The 20,746-nt window shown below is 42.1% G+C and overlaps 1 protein-coding gene across 3 annotated transcripts in view; it reads right to left on the reverse strand.

Annotated features, from left to right (window-relative positions):
* Positions 1 to 20,746, reverse strand: part of LOC122813790 (major vault protein) — a 402,121-nt gene that overhangs the window by 271,028 nt on the left and 110,347 nt on the right. The window contains exons 1-3 of one of the 3 annotated variants that reach the window (XM_044086296.1): positions 8,750 to 8,884; positions 8,499 to 8,642; positions 6,879 to 7,074 (exon numbers count right to left, since the gene is read on the reverse strand). In XM_044086296.1, the coding sequence (XP_043942231.1) occupies positions 6,879 to 7,074; positions 8,499 to 8,635 (333 nt within the window). In that variant the 5' untranslated portion in view covers positions 8,636 to 8,642; positions 8,750 to 8,884. Of the gene's footprint in view, positions 1 to 6,878; positions 7,075 to 8,498; positions 8,643 to 8,749; positions 8,885 to 20,746 lie in introns of those variants that run through there. The other 2 variants (XM_044086297.1, XM_044086295.1) reach the window with 2 other exon arrangements.

Below are 20,746 nucleotides of genomic sequence, written 5' to 3' on the forward strand. Positions count from 1 at the left end.
AGAGACTCTGTCTTGATGAAAAATGAGGAAAGGCTCCACTGCCATTAGTGCCTGTAGCTCTGAGACTCTTCTGGCTGACGTTGTTGCTAGCAGCAAGACAGTTTTCCATGATAGAAACTTTAAATCAGCTGAGAAGGCTGGTTCAAAAGGTGGAAGTGTAAGCTTTTCTAGCTGGTTCAAAAGGTGGAAGTGTAAGCTTTTCTAGAACAAAATTGAGATCCCAATTTGGTGTTGGTGCTCTCCTGGGCGGTCTTATGTTCTTGGCCCATCTGAGGTACTGTCTTAGGACTGGATGTGAAAATAATGGAGGATCCGTGTTGCAATGCGCTGAGAACGCTAAAGCGTGGATCTTAATAGATAAGGAAAGTCCTTTGTGCAACATCTCAGTCAAATATTGAAGAATCTGAGGAATGTCTGGCTCAAGGGGATTTTGGCCTTTAGCCTGGTTCCAGGCGCAAAATCTTTTCCATTTGTCTGAATAGGCTTTCCTGGTACTGGGCCTCCTGGCTTCTAGAATGACGTCCATAACAGCTTTAGATAGAGTTGTTGTCTGGTCATTTAGGTGATTTGCCATGCAGCTAGATTTAAAGTCTTGAGCTGGCTGTGTAGAATCTGACTGTCTTGCTGGGTGAGCAGGTGAGGAAGTTGTTGTAAAATCCATGGAGGGCCGTGGGCCATGTTCCTTAGTATTGGGTACCAGTGCTGGCATGGCCAGTCTGGAGCAATGAGTATCATTTGTGGCCTCTCCAATCTGACTTTCAGCAGTACCTCTGCTAGAAGAGGCAGTGGAGGGAAGGCATACACTGTCAATGTTTTCCAACTGAATGAGAGGGCATCCACTTTCCAAGCTTGCGGGTGGAATGTCCTTGTGCAAAATTTTTTAAGTTGGTAATTTTGGGGGTTGGCAAACAGATCTATGTCTGGGCGTCCCCACTTTTGAGTTATCATTGCAAAGACTTTTTGGATCCAGTTTCCACTCGTGGGGATCCATGATGTTTCTGCTGAGGTCGTCTGCCAATGTGTTTTTCTTTCCTGCCAGGAATTGTGCTTCAAATTGAACTTGGTAAGTCAGTGCTGTGTTCCACAAGGTCATTGCTTGTCTGCATAGAGGGTAGGAGTGTGTACCCCCTTGCTTGTTTATGTACCACATTACTGTGGTATTGTCTGTCTTTATTATTAGTTGTCCTGGGTGTAAGACGTCCTTGAAGGCTGTGTACAGCTAGCATTTCTTTTTGATTGATGTGCAAATGCCTTTAAACTGCAGTCCATTTGCCTTGAATGCACTATCCTGCCATGTGTGCTCCCCAGGCATAGTCCGATGCATCTGTTTTCATAGTTTGCCTGGCTGTGGGTAAGGTGAAAGGCTGACCCTTGTTGAGGTGACATGCCTGTGCCCACCATAGAAATTCCTGTTGGAGGCAGGGAATGAGTGGTATCATTGTTTCCAAGCTGTGGCTGTGTTGAGTCCATACGCTTTTCAGGTACCATTGTAATTTCCTCATATGCAGTTTTGCAAATGGTATTAATAGAATGCAAGATGCCATGAATCCCAAGGCCTGCAGAACTTTTCTTGCAGGGAGCTGGGTCTTTAAGCTGGGTCTTTGTTGCCATTAATTTGAAGTACTGAGTCAGTTATAGTTGCTTGTCTGGCATGAGATAAGCCATCTGGGCCGTTGTATTCAAGCTGGCACCCAGGAATATTATGTTTTGTGAGGGCACTAGTTTTGATTTCTTTTCATTTACTGTGTACCCTAGGCAACTTAGGTGTCTGAAAAATGCCAGATGTTGTAAAAGAGTGTCCTTGCTTTCTGCTTGAATGAGACAGTCGTCCAGGTATGGGTATATTTGAACTCCTCTTTGTCTGCAGTATGCAATTACTGGTGCCAGGCATTATGTGAAGACCCTGGGCGCAGTAGATAAGCAAAAGGGCAGTGCAGAGAATTGGTAATGGGTTGAACCTGCAATGAAACGGGGGTATCCTCTGCAACTTTGTCTGATAGGGGCATGCAGGTATGCCTCCTTGAGGTCCAACGTTACTAGCCAAGCCTTCTTGCCCAACATGGGAAGAAGCTGCTGTAGTGTTAGCATCTTGAACTTGAGCACTTGCAAGAAGGTGTTTAGAATTGAAAGGTCCAGAATTGGTCTCCATGTTTTGTCCTTTCTTGGGACTAGAAAGAGCCTTGAGTAAAATCCTTGTCCTTGCTCCTGTATATGTACCTGTTGAATGGCTCTCAATTCCATGAGAGCTGTAATTTGTTTTTGTGCCTTTGCCCATTGATTTTGTGGCAGGTTTGGCATTCCTTTTATCCTTGGCAAGGTGTGAAAGTGGAATCTGTATCCTTGTGAGACAATGTCCAGGACCCATTTGTCTTTTGTGATGGTATGCCAGTTGTCTTCAGAAAGTGCTAATTTTCCTCCCAAGGGAGCTGCCAGGAGAGTTTTGCTTGTCAGTTTTAGGGTTAAGTCAGTGTGTTTGTCTTCTAGTAGTTTGGGGTCTGTCTTTTCCTCCTTTCTGGGTTGCGGCACCCCATTGGCGAGGTTTGTAAGGGCCTTGTGACTGGCCTCTGCCCCTTGGGCGTCTGTACTGACTTTGCCTTATCCTCCATTTTCTTCAAACTTCCTCTGCTTTGACACCAAATAAAACATGCTGCTGTAAATGTGCATCCAATAATTTTGCTTTAACATGGTCAGACAGGGCTTGTTCTTTTAACCATGCATGTCTACGTATGACAGACCCAATGATAGCTGCTCTAAAGGAAGCGTCCAGTGAATCAAAGCCACATTGTAAAGTATGTTTGCCCAGCTGCTCAGCTGTGTGCAGCAGATCCTGCATTTCCTTGAATTCAGGTTGTTGAGAATGCATACTAATTTTTTGCTTTAATTGAGACATTAGGAATTGCTGATATTTCAGCATGTGGAACTGACAATTTAATGCTCTCATGGCTAGGTTAGCTGAGGTGTATACCTTTTTGCCCCACTTGTCTAGTGCTCTAGAGTCCCTTTCAGAGGGTACAGGATTCTTAGTCATAGACGCCTTAGCCCCTTTAGAGCACTGGGAGATTGTTTCTGGATCAGCAACAGGGCTTTTGTAAAGAAATTTGTGAGTGTCAGGTACTCACAGGGCTTTTGTAAAGAAATTTGTGAATGTCAGTTACTCACAGGGCTTTTGTAAAGAAATTTGTGAGTGTCAGGTACTCTATAGTAACTGTCTGGTTTGGCTGGAGCAGATGGTAGGGAGTCTGGATTTAGACTGGATTTTGGAGGGGGATGGGATCTCCCTGATTAGGGTAATCAAGTCTTCGGCCATCTTAAGCATCTGTTTCTTAGGCATAGGGCCTTGAACTGGAGACTGATGCATCGATTTTTTAGGTTCAAAAGGAGGCTTAAGTTTAGCATAAAATTTAATGGTGAGTGTAGTCGGTCTGAAGATACCTTCTGAAACCGAAGGCGTTTCTGCAGCACCGGGATCTCCTTGAGTTTGGCCGTCGGTAGAAACTAATAAAGCAGGCTGCGTAGGCCTAGTGAGCTTCGACTGGGAGTCTGAAGCTGTCTGGGGCTCCAATTCTGCGGTAGTCAGGGGCTGCGTAGGCGCCTCGCTGAAAACCGGGGAACCGGCAAAAGGCCCAGTAGAGGCCTCGGAGTCAGGTTTAGGTCTAGGCTGCCTGTCCTTATCCTTGCGTTTTTTATGCATGCCAGAGGTTGGAAGGTCCGACGGCATGGTATAATTAAATCGTCTACCGAAGTAGTGTTGAACGCAATCAAAATGACGCTTAATAGTTCATTTATTGAACCTAGCACAAAAACAACAACTAGAGACTTAGAGGTCTGGGCCTAGGCAAGGAATGCAATAAGAGTGGAAGTCCTTATGAGGTATTTGCTTCCCACATGAAATACAATTGTTAACTTTTTCTGACATCGGAATGAGGCAAGAAAAGGTTCCCCAATGGGGTACTTAGCTTTTATGAAGACTTCAGACTGAAATTCGATTTGAAAATCTCAGGTGTCGGCCGATCGGCACTTGAGAACCGCTTCTGCTTCGGGCACCGCGCGGCAAGAAAGACTGAAGAAAATGGCGTTGGATGCCACTTATATACCCCTGGAGCTATAACGTCAGGGAAGACGTGACAGCAACCGACGCCGGACCAAGACTTTGGAACTCAGGCCGACTGCGGGTCTGCCTGATGGCAGGATAACAAAAAAGTGTGATGACTGCAGCAGGGTAACACGATGAACATCTTCACATGTCCGACAAACCACAATCCCGACAATCAACAAAACAAATAACTTTCCCGGAAAACACACACACAACACAAGCACACCAAAAACCTTATAAACCTACACTAAACCTTACATACACAGCTATATATGCATGAACCTCAACCCAAACCTAACCCTAAGGTCCGTCACTATCGCATACTTACCTTACCCGCACCCTGACCCTAACTCACTTAACCTGCCCCTAAACCTAAAGTCTGTCACTATCATACACTTACGTTACCCACACCCTGACCCTAACGTCCGTCCCTATCACACACTTACCTTAACATGTCGATGCTCTCAGTGTCGGGATTCTCAACTGTCGATCTTCTCTGTTGTCTTCTGGGGTCTGTTATCTTGCTGTCGGTCATTTGCAGTTTCGGTTAATTCAGGTAGACCCACACACACACACACACACACACACACACACACACACACATACTGCGCTTGTGACCTGGTCCATGTCTGAATATGGTTTACAGAACTACTCAATTATCAATTAAAAAATGATAAATTACTCAGAGCCAACTATAGCTACGACTCAAAAAGCAATTCCTTATGCACTTCATTCGCACTTGGAAATAACAGGCTTAGTTGCTGGTGCATCACACCTCGTTACAGAGGTTAGGGTTGAGTGCGTAAGTGGCATGTAGTACCAGCATGTAAGTATGCTAAGGTAACAGATGTGCAGTACAGTTCAGTCTGTTGGGATGTGCTTAGTAGCTGAGGTAACATCACCACATGGCAAGCTACAGGGTGGTTAGATCCTGTTCAGGTCAGCTGTCCTACAGCAACACAGACTGCTACCAAAAGGGGAGTGCAGCCATATATGAGTGATTCTGCCAACACTATAGGATGTTAACTCAAGTAGGATAGCTTCTACCTGTGTGTGGCTGTCAAAGGCACCTTGTGCACATTTCCACAACCTTAAAGATTTAATCTGTCTGCAGGGACATGTCTACTAACAAACATACAGCTCCCTAAGGCATTTTGTGGCACTTCTGCAACAACAATAATATGCCGATTAGCTGGACTGCACTGAGATGTGCATATTGGCTCTGGAATGAACTACTGCATGAGGGAGCAGTCTAAACACTGAAATGGAAAATGGGATTATTAAGATTCTCAAAGCACAACAAATCTGTACATAAAATTTCAAGTCAAGATGGCTCATACCACTAAAGAACGATAAAAAAGTTGGCAATGGGCTGAGGACCAACTGATCAGATTCTAGTTTCTCGAAACCAGCTTATCAAAAATGACTGTTAGCACACACAGCTTGTTATTTTTTAGGCACATTAGGATACCTGCTGTATGAGAATACAATGTGCTTTAATGGCTTAACAACCACTCTTACAGTGGACAAAACTCCAAAATCAATTGCCTTAAACTTTAGCATCCACTTGGCCTTCACTACTGCCTTTTCATGATGTACCCCAAGAGTCATCTTATGGGACAATATGCCTCCAATAATCATTCTTATCTACTATCCTCGCAACAATCACCTGTATACGGAATGTTTTTTTTTCTAGATTTCCTATACTGTCCTCCCAACAATCACCTGTATATGGAATGTCTTTTTCCAGATTTCCTACACCTAACTGTAGGATTTCACTTCTTCTGCATTAAAGTCCTTGCTTCCCATCCAGCAAGCCACAAGAGACTTGAATGTAGTACATACACTGTTACCACTATAGGAATCCAGGTACATCAGCATAATTATCGTGTTCTCCAACGAGAGAGAGAGAGACAGAGAGACAGAGAGACAGAGAGAAATCTGATTAACAACCTTGTCAAGTAGGGAAAGTCCCAACAATGAAGCCCATGGCACTCTACTGATTACCAGAAGTTCTCTAGCATGTTTCTCTAGCTCTTAATTTATGGTTTCTGTTAGTCAGTTTTCTAACCTGTCCTGTCATTTTTGACCATTGCCTCCTATCCTTTCCCTTGTACACCAACCACCTAAAAATAAAGAACCAAATGTATCAATGAAGTCCACATGCATCACTGCCCACCCCTGACGAAAGACTCACAGAACTACATGAAGTCTGGCAAACCTCTGCTGTGTGTAGCCATGCTGCTACCCACCTGTAAGAAACTTATTATCTAAGGACTCCAGACTCCATCTGATGGCCACACAAAATGTCTTCCTCATCCAACATCTGTGTAATGACAGTGCGATTACCACCTTTCAGTCCTGTAGCACCACCCTTGGACGCGTGGCTTATTCTACCACTAAAAAGCCTACTGGCATTACTGAAAATATGATTTAGACCACTTATAACCATGTTGCTGGCTATGTACTTGAATTTCAGTACATTTAAGACAGCTAGAGCATACTGCCTTCTGAATGTACTTTAACTTAGATTTTACAACAGTTATCCAGATTAAAAAAAGCATAGAGAGAGAAACTTAACTACTATCCCCTACCCCCACCCCCTGGGGGTCAAGCATCCCAAATGCCACAAAAGCTTGATGGATGAACCAGTGGACGGACACACACACACACACACACACACACACACACACACACACACACACACACACACACACACACACACACACACACACACACATATTCATAGTTCTCACATTTTATATAAATTACAACACAGACTTACCTGTCTGACTTCCTCGCCTGGGTGCAGTGGGAAAGGGTCCTGAGCCAGTCGAACCTCCTGATCGGCATGACGAAGTTTGGCCTGCCCCAGCTCATCAAACACCACTTTCAAATCATCATCCCGTACCACAGGATTCTGAATGATGCAGTAATGACGTGGGGGTACTACAATCATCTTCTCAGGTGGAAACAGCACCCTGCATAAAAAACAGTGCAGACTGGGTATCAGGAGGGGAAGACATGATTGAAAGTCACGATGGGGATAAAAGACACTCAGCTCTGTCTCACTGACAGGGAGGTATAGTCTTCATAGTACTACAGAATCGGAGGACCAAACTTGTTCATACAGTGAGGTCTACTCTATACCAGAAATCCACTCACCCTACATTTCAGTTCTTACAGTGAGGCCTAACCAGAAATCCATTCCCCCACATTTCAGATAATTATGAGCACTACAACAAATAATGCATGCAGTCCAGAGCATAACTTTCTCATGCTTCACATTAACAATTTCAAAAAAAAAAAAAAATTTGGCCTCACAAATGCATGAGTTAATTCACTTCTATAGCAAACGTTTTTCATCAGTTTATTTTGCATATACTCTACGGACATGTAAACATATCTTGGGGAAAATAATTGTTTACTGTAGCAAAACACAAATGAACACTACCTGGAATATAAATGTCTTGCTTCTCAGACCAAACAAAAGTTTAACAGTATATTATTTATATATTTAAGGTGTGGGCCCTGTGAAGATCAGTATACCAAGGAAACAGCTATTAAGGCCCAATGATAATGCACCTGTGACCCTCACACGGCTAAGCCAACAGAGCTAAAACTTTGTTAAATGTATGGAAATCCAAGGAGCAGAAGCTTAGGCTGTAAATGTTGAACAAAGATGTGTGTGATCTTTCAGGAAAATGCAGGATACAATCACAAAATGCTCTGTTTAAACAAAGCTGCTCTAACACTTTACGTATCAGCACAACTAAATCATTCCATGTTGGAATGATCTGGCAAATTAAAGGAACACTGTTTGTATTTCAGACAGGTAGCAGTCATGGAAAACAGTTGCATGTGTGTGTGTCTCTGTCTGTCTGTCTATGTGTAACTGGTGGTGGGGTTAAAATATATTCAGCTAACTTTTATAAAACAAGAAATGATATCTTAAATGGAACATAATGGAATAAATAATTAAAAATAAAGCACCAAATACTAGATTACTGTTTATCAGGACAGCAAGTTATCGCTGTGCATTAAACACTTTTGTAATGCTGACAGAACACAATAAAAGAGCTGCACACAAGGTTGCATAATGACTCTAGCCCTCAGCCAAACCACACCCAACATAGTAATATACGAAAAGACATTCCCTTGTATTTTACAACCTTTTTTCAACAAGACCAAGGAATATTTCAGTGTATCATATTATGATGAACATAATGCTTGCAAAAGGTGGGAGACAAAAACGATTAATGAATCCAGGTGTTTTTATAGGCTGCTTTCAGTGTAGGAAACAGTAGTAGTTGGGCCCGAAACCTTCAGTTTACCTACAGAAACAAACAGTATGGGACAGGGGTTATGTAAAGTTCTCTAATATGCAACTAAATGTGATATTTACCTCTCATTGTCCTGACGGATGTATGTCTTTGGCCCAATCTCCACTCGGGCCACATTGGTGTTCTGATCCAGGACATGGATGTAGTGGTAGGGAGGGATACGGTATATTGATTCTTCTGCCATTCTTCTAGAAGCCATGGGTCACCTAGGAACCAAACAGAAAACAAAAATCCACATTCTAGTTAAATAATGTCATTAAGGTCTACTGGAGGAAAGAAGCAGATTGAAGAGAGTACACAGAACAAAACATGCCTTAATAATACCAAACTAAAAACTGCCAGTAAGCTGAGGTAAAATCTGCTCTGCAACAGCCAAAAGCAGTCTCACACAGCTTGATATTTTTACATTCCTTTTAAATGGTCAAAGGTCAGGCAGGTAGTGATAGCAGGTAATCCATTACCCCACCCAAACACTATAGCAACAACCCTGCCAATGGCTGCTTCACACACAAAGCACTGGAGTAAGAGAAGCCAGAAGACACCTCCCTTTCTCAACAATGGCAGACCTATAGCCTACTTCAAGAGGGAAAAACTATTCATAAAATGCACACCTTCACAAACTAAAGACACTCCTTTCAGTGTACCATCTGTCACCACCTCCCAAGTTTGTTCAGTGCTAAAACTCCTACCGCCTCCACCCCTCACCCAGAACATTACAATACAACATGCTTCATGAAAAAAAACTCTGCCTACATAATACTACTACTTTCTTTCAACATCATCCTCCTTCACTAGTTTGACTAATGGCTTTTAAGCAAATATTCATGGCATTAGTCTTGCTGCAACTACGCCATCACGGACTGGCTTATCCTGTTTCTGCAAGCTCACTATATATGCTGCCTAATGAGAATCCACTCAAACTGGTTGCAGGCTTCTCCATCAGAAAAATGCATCATTCAAAGCGGAGAAAACATCAAATGCACAAGTAAGAGTCTAAACATTAGTGAGAATAAACATAAGCTTGTAAAAATCATAAGTAAGCATGCACATTAGACATCTAATGTGTATGTGACACCTGGACATTTCCATATAAGCCACTGAGGAAGCGCTTTGCCTATTTTCACAAAATACTCAATACATCTAGTGTACTTTTGCCTACATACATGGAAAAATCCAAACATAACACATGTATAGATCAGTTGGTATAATGGCTAAGGTCTTCACCTACCACACACAGGAACCAAGGTTTGATCCTGACCCTTGGAGCCAGTGTCTGTATAGAGTTTGCATGTTCTCTCGGTCTCTGTTTGGGGTTCCCCCCCCAAAAAAAACATGCTCAGCATTTCCACCTCAAACTCATCTAAGACTGGAGTTGTGGGCAGCAGCACAGACTCAGTGCCTATACACCCACTGCTTTGGGCATCAAATGTGGTGTGCAGTATCCTCAGGATAGGAGAATATGGGTCACAGACTGCGTGTCATGTCAGAGCTCACCACTCAATGGTGTAAAAAATGGCTCTATATGTGATTCGGTCATGCTGACTAATGTCACCAAAAAAATGGGCATGGGTATTTGTTAGTGATATGTGAGTTGAGGACCCAGTCTACTATAACCAATGCCAGAGACCTATCAAATGGTGGGAGGGCTTATGTGCCTCTATTGGCCAGTACGTGTCCGCCAAAAAGCCCAGCAGCCCTGGGTAAATGAGTTGCTAGCTGGTCGATGTCCAGCTTCCCAGCTCGAGTTACCTGGGACAGCTCTGTTGAGTAAAAGATGGATTTAAAACCAATCAACCTGCCAAATATGAATTAAGGATTGCTACAATCAATGTAGGTTCACTGACGGAATGCAGCTTAGAAATGGATGAGATGAGGAAGAGGATGCTGGATATCCTATATATCCAGGTGACACAATGGAAGGGCAGTGCAGCAGAGCCACATGGTGTGGGTTCCAGAGTCTACTACTCAGGAGGAGGACAGGCTAGAAATGGTGTGGGAATTGTGGTGAGGGATGTTATTAGTAGTGAGAGATGCACTGGAGTCTGATCGCCGGGAAACGATACATCAGTATTCATAATCCCAGTTTATGCCCCACAACGGGTGGTGATACTGCTGGAGTCTGATCGCCGTGAAACGATTCAGCAGTATTCATAATCCCAGTTTATGCCCCACAACAGGTGGTGATACTGCTGGAGTCTGATCGCCGTGAAACGATTCAGCAGTATTCATAATCCCAGTTTATGCCCCACAACGGGTGGTGATACTGCTGGAGTCTGATCGCCGTGAAACGATACATCAGTATTCATAATCCCAGTTTATGCCCCACAACGGGTGGTGATACTGCTGGAGTCTGATCGCCGTGAAACGATTCAGCAGTATTCATAATCCCAGTTTATGCCCCACAATGGATGGTGATACTAAGTAAGAGAATGCATTCCGACAACAGCTGCAGAACCTATCTGATAAAGCAGGACAACAAACTGGTGTTTATAATGGGTGATCTGTTGGCATACATCAGAACAGACCGCAAAGGAAATGAGGACTGCCTGGGGCCACATTAACTGGGGCAATAGGAATAAAGGAGACTCCACTCTAGACTTTTGTCTGGCAACTGGCTTTATGGTGACCAACACATGGTTCAACAAGAGAGGTGGTCACAAGATCACATACAAGAGTGGCCAACATATAACTCAAGTAGATTAGGCAGATATGGAAAGGTCACTGGGGCAGAATCTGCAACTGCAAAGTCATCCCTAGTGAAACAGTAGCCCACAGTGTAAATCACTGGTTGCCACAATCAGCTACAAGCAGTGGTCAGAGAAGGCTCTAAGGCCAACAGAGACTAAGCTGAAGATCTGGAAGTTGACTGTCAAGAAAGCAGAAAAGTTCAAGGAATTACACAGGGCTTTGGCACCTCAGGAAGAAAAGGAAATAGGAGGAGATGAAGAAAGGCAACTCTCAAAACAGCATATCTGAGGACCTTAGAGCAGGTATGTGTATGAGCCAGGTATGGAAATATGGTCAACAGGGAAAGCTGTTGGTAGAATACAGAAGTCCTGGAAGTCAGAGGAAAGGGAAGGAGGAGCACAGGAAGAAGTGTGAGATAGAAAAGATGGACCAGACTAAGAAAGAATACTGGTTGGCTAACAAAGAGGGGAGGTGCAATAGCAAAGAACAAAGCATTGGAGGCATTCTACCAGCTTATGGAAAGTGACTTGGTAAAGGACAGAAAGAAAATCTATCAGGTTTGCAAGGCAAGACAAAAAGATAAAGAAGACAGACACCCCTCATAAGGGATGCCAGCAACAACCTGCTCACCCATTTACATGGCATCAAAGGCAGATAGAAATTTTACTTCCAGCAGCTCCTGAATGAAGAAATCCCCACAGAAGCTGTACTCCCCCAGACACTGCTTGCAATGAAAGAGGAGGAGCAGCCCAACCTAGAAGAAAAAGTAAGAACAGCACTAAAGAATACGAGGTCAGAGAAAGTAGCAGGCCCAAATGAGGTTACAGACATAATCAATAGCTGCTGTGGGTACTCATAGCAGTGTGGAGAGAAAGGCATGCCCCAGATGACTGGATAATAAGCATATTACTGCCAGTGTGCAAGAACAAAGGAGACATCTACATATGTAGGCAGTACAGAGGTATCAAACTCCTGTCATACTGCACGAAACCTCTGTTACCTGACAAATGAATACACAGAGAAGAAGAAAGTAAGATGGGTGATGAGGAGTTTGGATTCGGATTAGGATGCAGCACAACCAATCCAATGTCTGCAGTGAGACAGATACATGAGAAGAAGCTAGAGATGATGAAAGAGTACAACTGGGCATTCCTAGACTTGGAGAAAGCATATGACAAGATCCCAAATAAGATGATCTGGGCAGTCCCAAAGACAACGGTAGAGTTAGTGCAGGCTATGTACAAGGACCAAATGACTCAGGCACGGACAGTGTTCTCACAGACGGGTTCTCAGGAGGGAGTGAGTTGTGCATCATGGTTCCCACTGTAGTTCATTACACATTAGCAAGAGTTTTGAGAGGACAGATCTACAAACTTGCTGTCTGCAGATGATGTGACATTATAGCCATACTCTGATCAAGAACATCAGCAAAGGACAGGGGGAATGGAATGCAAAACAAAGGAACATGAGATGAAACAGAGTACAAATAAAACAAACAGTTGTAATGGCAGCAAATAGGGAATATTGGAAGAAGCCAAGAATTGAAACAGAATGGAAAATAGTGTAACAGCAGCTTCAAGTATCTGGGGGGGATGGTTAAGGAGAAAGGAAGTCTAAATGAGGTGGTCACAGCTGGAATCCGAAGGGCTGCAGCCAACTGGTACAGTGTGTCAGGGTGTAGTGTATGGCAGAAGAATGTCTTCTTCTTCTTCGTCTTTCAGCTTTTCCCGGTTAGGGGTCGCCACAGTGGATCACCTGTCTGTTCATCATTGGCAGTAGGGCTTTACGGTGTCGAGTTGCCAGCCCGGCGCCCAACCCTCCACAGAAGGCACACACATGCACAGACTTCATGCCTAGGGCCAATTTAGAGTGTCCAATCCACGTGCAGCATTGTCTTTGGGATGTGGGAGGAAACCAGAGCACCCGGAGGAAACCCACGCAACCACAGGGAGGATATGCAAGCTCCACACAGAAGGCACCTCAGCTGAGGATTGAACCAGAGAACCTCTTGCTGTGAGGCAGCAACGCTAACTGCTGCACCACCGCGGCCGCCTATTACAGAAGAATGTCTAAGTAGCTGAAAATGAAGGTGTACAAAACAGTGTTGCAACCACTACTAGTGTGTGGTATAGAACCCTGGACAGTAAAGACACAGCAGATGAGCAAGCTAGAGGTAATGGAGATGAAGAACCCAAGATAGGTGGTAGGATGCACTCTGTTAACAAAGAAATGAGGACATCAGAGCACAAGCCAAACTACTCCAGTTGCTGAGAAGGTCAAAGAGAATATATTACCAATTACAAAGAAAAGCAAAAGACAATCTGCTGAAGAAGAATTACAGTGGCGAGAAAGAAGGCAAGCAGTAGAGGGTGTCCAGCTAAGCGGTGATAAATTGTGTGAAAAACAGGCATGACTACTGAAGAATGTAGAAGAGTGGTGATATATCAAGAGATGTCAGCTGTTGACAACACCTGGACCCCATACAGAAAAGGGGGTTGTTGGTGATGATGAATAATGATGTTAGTGTAGATCATGGACTCTTCATATGGGCAGCATCAAAACCCACCCATAAGCAGCACTATCAGGGCAGAAATAAAAACAACATGCCCCTTATATGCATCATAGCAACCAATTAGTAAAGAAACAATATGCAAATTTACTACAGTCATGTTACACTACTGTTCTCTTTATCATCACAACTGCTAAACAAAGATGAAGAAAAAAAATGTTTAAAGCAGAGGTAGGTGTTAAGGGGCCCACGGCATAGTCTTCTCAAGACAAATTGTTCAGTATGTTCCCTTTACTGTGTTAGGAAAAAAAAAATCATTAATTAAAAACAGCATTTGTCAATGCCAAGTGCTGGTTTGCACTACACCACTAGTTGTTTAACATCCTGGGACGGCATGCTTCAGCATGCAGGGCTGATTTGTGGCACTTTAAAATCTGTTCATCAGTAACACAGAAGATCTATGCTGTACAACTGATAAACAATGTAGTCTAATGCTGGCAGGGCATGTTAGGCTGCACAGCTGATTCTGTGACAATTTAGAGCAAGTTTAATACTGCCAAGGGATGCTTTACACTGCACTTGGACAGTAAAGGATCCAAGGTAATACCCAATACGGCATGCCCTTGGCTGTGAGGCTGATTCTGTGGAGCAGAAGGTACGGTTACTACTGCCACCGGATGCTTTCCATTGTAAGGCTGAGCACCACTGACTTGCAAATGTAAAACACAACACCGCAGCTTTAAAAAAATGTCCATAAACTATAGTCTATTTTATACAGATGCACTAAACACACACACAGTAATGTATACATACATAGATACATTTGGTCCTTTAAGGACTAGTCAGTACAGAGAGTCTATCACAGCTAACTACATCAGCATGATTTACATGATTTAGCTGTGAATCAGGCAAAGCCATAATGCATCATGCTGAAGACAATACTATAACATATTTAGAGCGCCTAATGAAAAATAATTTCACCACCGTGTCCCAGACTTTTACAGTAGTAAGAGATCCTTCCCTTCGTGCACATAAAGCAGAATGCAGACCTCCCCCATTAAGTACTATGACAGGTGTACTACTGAATGCACCACTGGAAAGCCATTAAATATATTACAATACAAGGATTTTTAATCAGCCAAGAGAAGATGTACTTTGCACATCTGAACCAGTACTGTACCAATCATTACCAAAGGTTTACTACTCAAAGAACTAATGAAAAATAATCATCTCGATATTGTAACGGCCAAATAATTGTCAAAGCGATACTGTTACTTGTTAAACACTTATAATTGTCAACAGTTAAAATGATTTGCTGTTTTTGATATGAGCTGGCACATCATACACACATTTTACCCATCTGCATACAACCTTACTATATCTACTCTCCTACTGAAGCAATGTGCTGCACGTGCACGCCAGCCAACACAAAAAAGTCAAAGCAGCAGCAGGTTGAATAAAACTTTTCAATGCATTCCCTAAAATATATAGTAAATGTAATTTAAATTGCTGTTAAGTCATCAGTCTCCAGTTTTTACACACAGATGCACACAAGTCATATGATCAAGTCATGTGAAAATCACATCTACAGCAGTTAAAGAAATGTTTAAACTGTAACAGTAAACATGTTGCTAATATTGCTAGATGCTCACAATACTCATTTTTAAGTTGGAAAAACAGAGAGACAATAAAATATATTTATGAGCAGCTTTATGGTGTTAAGAACTTCTACAAATGTTCTACATTGGCATACAGTTGTACGTCAAATTTTATTTTCACTTCTTAAGACTATGCATGCAAATCCTTGGGGTGGCAATTTCTATTGTTTGTTGGAAGAAAATATATTATTTTGGAAGTTAACTTTAAATGCTGCTAGCCACGTGGGTATTAAATAACAATCAGTATCACGAGTATACTCAAAACGACATAACTTGAGACAGAATTAAAAACACATTTAAATATACATGAATTTAATTCAATTTGAAGTTTCGATTGTCAAATGACTTGTATGATGTGTGTGTGCAATATATTTGGAAGGTCACATGTTGTTATTCTGATGAAATCCAGTTCTTATGTTTTTAAGTGGACGAAAGAGCTAAATAAATCATTAGAAATTCATTTTGGCTTCTCGTTCTGAGTTTTTGGTAAATCACTTGGAATACCACTAACTTACTTTTTAACAAGCAAAGGGAAGAGTAGAAAACAGCAATTACAATTTTATTTTTCGTAAAATATTTTAAATGTTAAAGTTAAATAAATATACAAACAACAACTACATAAACATACACTCCATTCAACAAAGAATGAGCAAAACTGAAGTGAGTTTGATTTTACTTGTAGAAGGAATCACATAATTACTTCTGGAAGAAATAGTTCCAATTAACTGGAAAGTGGTTCACAAAGAGCAAGGAAGCATAAATTCAAGGCAGGAAGGCAAATTATATGATGGCATTCTTTAACTGAGTAATCAGGTCAAGTAGCTAATGAGAAAAAAAAAAGACAAGAGGACCATGATGTGACAATACATACATTAGTGGGAAAATATCAGTGGATTCAACAGATTTAGAAGTGGGTTCTAGGATGCTAGCATGGGTAAAATTCTGGCGAGAAACAAGAACACAGAGGGATATTAAGTAAACTGGAGTAGCTCACTCAGATGTAAGGACAGTTAACAGTGAAACTACAAATATCAGTGCAGTGGCTATGATACTAGCCATTAGCTATATAAAATAAAAGCTGAAAGAGTCTGGAAGGAAGACAGCTTTTATTTTTCTGTATACTGATAAAGCAAATATAGCAGGGCTGATGCACCAGAAGGAGTTTTAAGGATTAAAGGGACCTGCCAAGACTGGGAGAACACAGACAGATTAAAGTCAAAGCAAAAATCAGATAAAAAACTGAAGCAAAAAAAATAAAGGAATCCAGACGGTGTAAAGATAAGCAAGCAATGTGACCAAATAGCAAAAATGATCAGTAGTGTACAGACAATTAAAAGAAACAGCACCAATAAGTGAAAACAGTGACCTGGCTTGCAGCCACCTGCAAAAGACCATATAACAAGGTACACAACTTCGACAACTTCTTAAACAAAACTTCTACACAGCTTGCACCAGACACCACATAAAAATTTACTACACAGGATTAATACGTACAGGACTGAAGAAAAAAGCAGAGAGGGACGTGAACGTTTTAAGCACCTCAGGTGGGCAACAGAGTCCAGTGATCACCATCAATTAACAAAACTGATGTAGAGAACAATCAAAATTTACAATTGGTGGTGCAAGGGGTGATAAAAAGCTTTTTTTTTCTTCCACGTAAAGGATAATGTGAAGTGGAAGTGCCTTCCAGAAGAGGTAAAAAGCATGAAAAACATAACTCAGAAAAAAATGCTCGTGTCGTTTTAGGCTTGGCACAAACATAATAAAGTTCTTCTGAATAGAGAAAGAAATACGACATTGGTTATGGAGGATCTACAGCTTATGAAACGGATAAAAGAAATGAGTCAACAGATCATTATCCATTAACAAACGCATGACCTGAAAACAGCAGATATCCCACAATGTCACATATTTTGTAGTACATTTCTCTCTCTTTCGGCTTTTCCCGGTTAGGGGGTCGCCACAGCAGATCACCTTGTCCGCTCATGACTGGCAGTGGAGTTTTTACGGTGTCGAATTGCCAGACTGGCACCCAACTTTCCACGGAAGGCACACACACTCACGCCTAGGGCCAATTTTAGCGTGTCCAATCCACTTGCAGCATGTCTTTGGGGATGTGGGAAGAAACCGGAGCATGCAGAGGAAACCCACACGACCACTGGGAGGACATGCAGACTCCGCACAGAAGACACCCCAGCCAAAGACTGAACCGGACAGCCTCTTGATATGAGGCGACAACGCTAACCACTGCACTGCTTGTAGTACATTACTGTAGGGGTGAAATAGGTGATAATACTCAGGGTGGTTTCATACCCGAATTTAAGAGGAACATGTCATCATCTGTGCCATTTTCAGCATAAACTCTTCAGCAAAAGCCAGTCTGTTAGAATTCAGTGTGAGAGGAAGGATAATGGCCAACACTCCAATCTTTTTTTTCAGCAAGCTTCAGTAAATACAGCAGTAAAATCACAGCCCTTTAACTTCTAGTCAACAAAACAGTTTTCCAAAGCAGTTTCCCTCATGTGAACGAATGCAGGTCTTTAGCTGAAGCTTGTGCCATACTGTGTTCTTAACAGTGCCTAAAATTACTGGTTACTTAAGCAATAGCCAACAATGTGGTGTGGTATATTGAAGATTTACCCATGGTTGGTGTGGTTTAGTCACGAGGGCGAAGCCCAAGTGATTAAATAAAGCTAACCGTGGGTAAATTTCAATATACCACAACCACAGAGTCAGTTATTACTATTACACAATGACATTATTTAAGAAAAAAAATACTTACTTTTCTTAAATAATGTCTTTGTATAATGGCACATTACTGTTCTTCCGGCGGTGGTGGTATACTGCTTCCTTGTGTTGATGTACTGTGCGGTGGTGGTATACTGCTTCCTTGTGTTGATGTACTGTGCGGTGGTGGTATACTGCTTCCTTGTGTTGATGTACTGTGCGGTGGTGGTATACTGCTTCCTTGTGTTGATGTACTGTGCGGTGGTGGTATACTGCTTCCTTGTGTTGATATACTGCTTCCTTGTGTTGATGTACTGTGCATTGGTGGTATACTGCTTCCGTGTGTTGATGTACTGTGCGGTGGTGGTATACTGCTTCCGTGTGTTGATGTACTGTGCGGTGGTGGTATACTGCTTCCGTGTGTTGATGTACTGTGCGGTGGTGGTATACTGCTTCCGTGTGTTGATGTACTGTGCGGTGGTGGTATATTGCTTCCGTGTGTTGATGTACTGTGCGGTGGTGGTATACTGCTTCCTTGTGTTGATGTACTCTGCGGTGGTGGTATACTGCTTCCTTGTGTTGATGTACTGTGCTGTGGTGGTATACTGCTTCCTTGTGTTGATGTACTGTACGGTGGTGGTATACTGCTTCCTTGTGTTGATGTACTGTGCGGTGGTGGTACACTGCTTCCTTGTGTTGATGTACTGTGCGGTGGTGGTATACTGCTTCCTTGTGTTGATGTACTGTGCGATGGTGGTATACTGCTTCCTTGTGTTGATGTACTGTGCGGTGGTGGTATACTGCTTCCTTGTGTTGATGTACTGTGCGTGCATATCAGACTTCCTTTCCTATGCTTTGAAATGGAAGCAACGGAGAAAAGAAAGTCTCCGTTGCTCCGTTTTTTTCTTTCTTTTTTACTTAAAAAAAAGTTTTGGACACTTTATACCAACGGAAAAAAGTCCGGGCGACTGCACCTTTTTCCATTGGTATATTGTGGGATTTACAATGGGCACGATGGCCAATCAACATGCAAGTTTTGGAATATTAATGGGGGAGTATTGTATAATTGGTTTTATTTTCTGTTGCAATTAGTTAATCATTTAATCTTGACATACTTTCTATAACCAATCAGCAAGTATGTTTTTTTTCAGTTTGTCAAAGCTGATAAATAAATGGTGTATAATTTAGAAGCATTTTAAACAATTTAGGCATGATCTTCACCCCATAAGACTTTCTAATGATAGACAAGTAATACTTAAAAGAATTTCACAGAGAGTTTGTTGTTTGAATTTTATAAGCAGCACAGGATTCTGAGAAATGTATCTAATTTAACAAGGCCTCTAAAACTAGGTGACAAGACTCAAGACAGCATCTTCTTGCAATAGAAGACTAGAAGGGAACATCAGTGGTATAAAATGGTTTAACATTAGGTGGAAGTGGAGGGAGGGGAGTAGAGGAGAGATCAGTACAGGGAAAAAGTGGAGAAGAAGGAGGTACAGGGAAGGCAACAAAAGAGAAAAGATGGGAGAGCATGCTGAACAAACGAACACAGGGGGACAGAGAATGATGTAGTATTTCAACTGGGAGAAGGAAAAAGGGTAATGGAGGGAATTTTAGTACAAACGGAGAGATAGAGATAATGGATGGTAAGGGAGTGGCAGGTATATCTAAATGAAGAGTTACATTTTATAATGCTGGGGGCTTATGAAAAAAAAATGGTTGCATTCCAGACAACAGGACTGGGTAGCACAGAAATTGTAGGGGTGACAAAAACACTGGGAGCTGCTATGACAGATTATGATAAGATGGAGCTAGATTTTAGGTTATTTAAGGCATTCACACCTACAACAATTTTTTGAGTCTTCCATGTGCAAAGACTCATAAGTGTACAAACAGGGTCCGTATCAAGATAATCAGATGAGTCCATGTTAAAAGAATGGTAGTAATCACTGAGGTCGCACAGCAGGGTCGTGACAGAGCCAAGTTCATCAACGTGAGTGCACAAAGCAGTAAAGGCCACGGACAGGGAAGCAGTCATCTAACCATGACGTGAAAGTCACCGAATCCTTCAGACACAGCTACCACCGGTATCAATTAAAAAGATGAACCATTTGGGAAATGGTGGGCAAGATGACTGCCAGCAGAAAAGAATGAACACAAATGAACTGCAGTTTCTGGAAGCCCACAGAGTCTCAGACTAACACACTCCTACAGCAGAAAACAGCCGATGCTCAATACACGAAAATGCTAAACAGCTGCTTCTGGGAAGCAAATAGTTATTGCCACTTGGGTATGGGGAACAAACTACCGATTGGGATTAAGAAATTAGCTTCAGCTACAGATGGAAACCTCTCCTATGACCAGCAAGTGGTCAGAATATGACACTTAAAAGAGGGATTTCTAGTTGTTATATGGATGCCACTGTAATTCTCTACATATCAGACATATGTTAAGTCATTGCATATACTGTCAGTGTCTGCAAAAGTCTGACAAAACATACAGCTCAACTAAACAGCTTAGGATAACATTACAGAAAAGCTTAAAAAAAGTGTGCCCAATTTTGGTCTTGTATCACATCCTGAAAGGCAACCTATGCTTTCATTCTGGGCTATGAAAGATCACCTTCTATTTGTCACTTTTTTGGGGGGGACAGATAAGAGGACTAACGCATAACAGCAGCAATAAACCCAACATATATTTTATACAATGTCTCGTTTCACATTCTGAA

The sequence above is a fragment of the Protopterus annectens genome, chromosome 10.part0, assembly GCF_019279795.1.
Source record: "Protopterus annectens isolate FY-2018-M chromosome 10.part0, PAN1.0, whole genome shotgun sequence".
Classification (NCBI taxonomy): Eukaryota; Metazoa; Chordata; order Ceratodontiformes; family Protopteridae; genus Protopterus; species Protopterus annectens.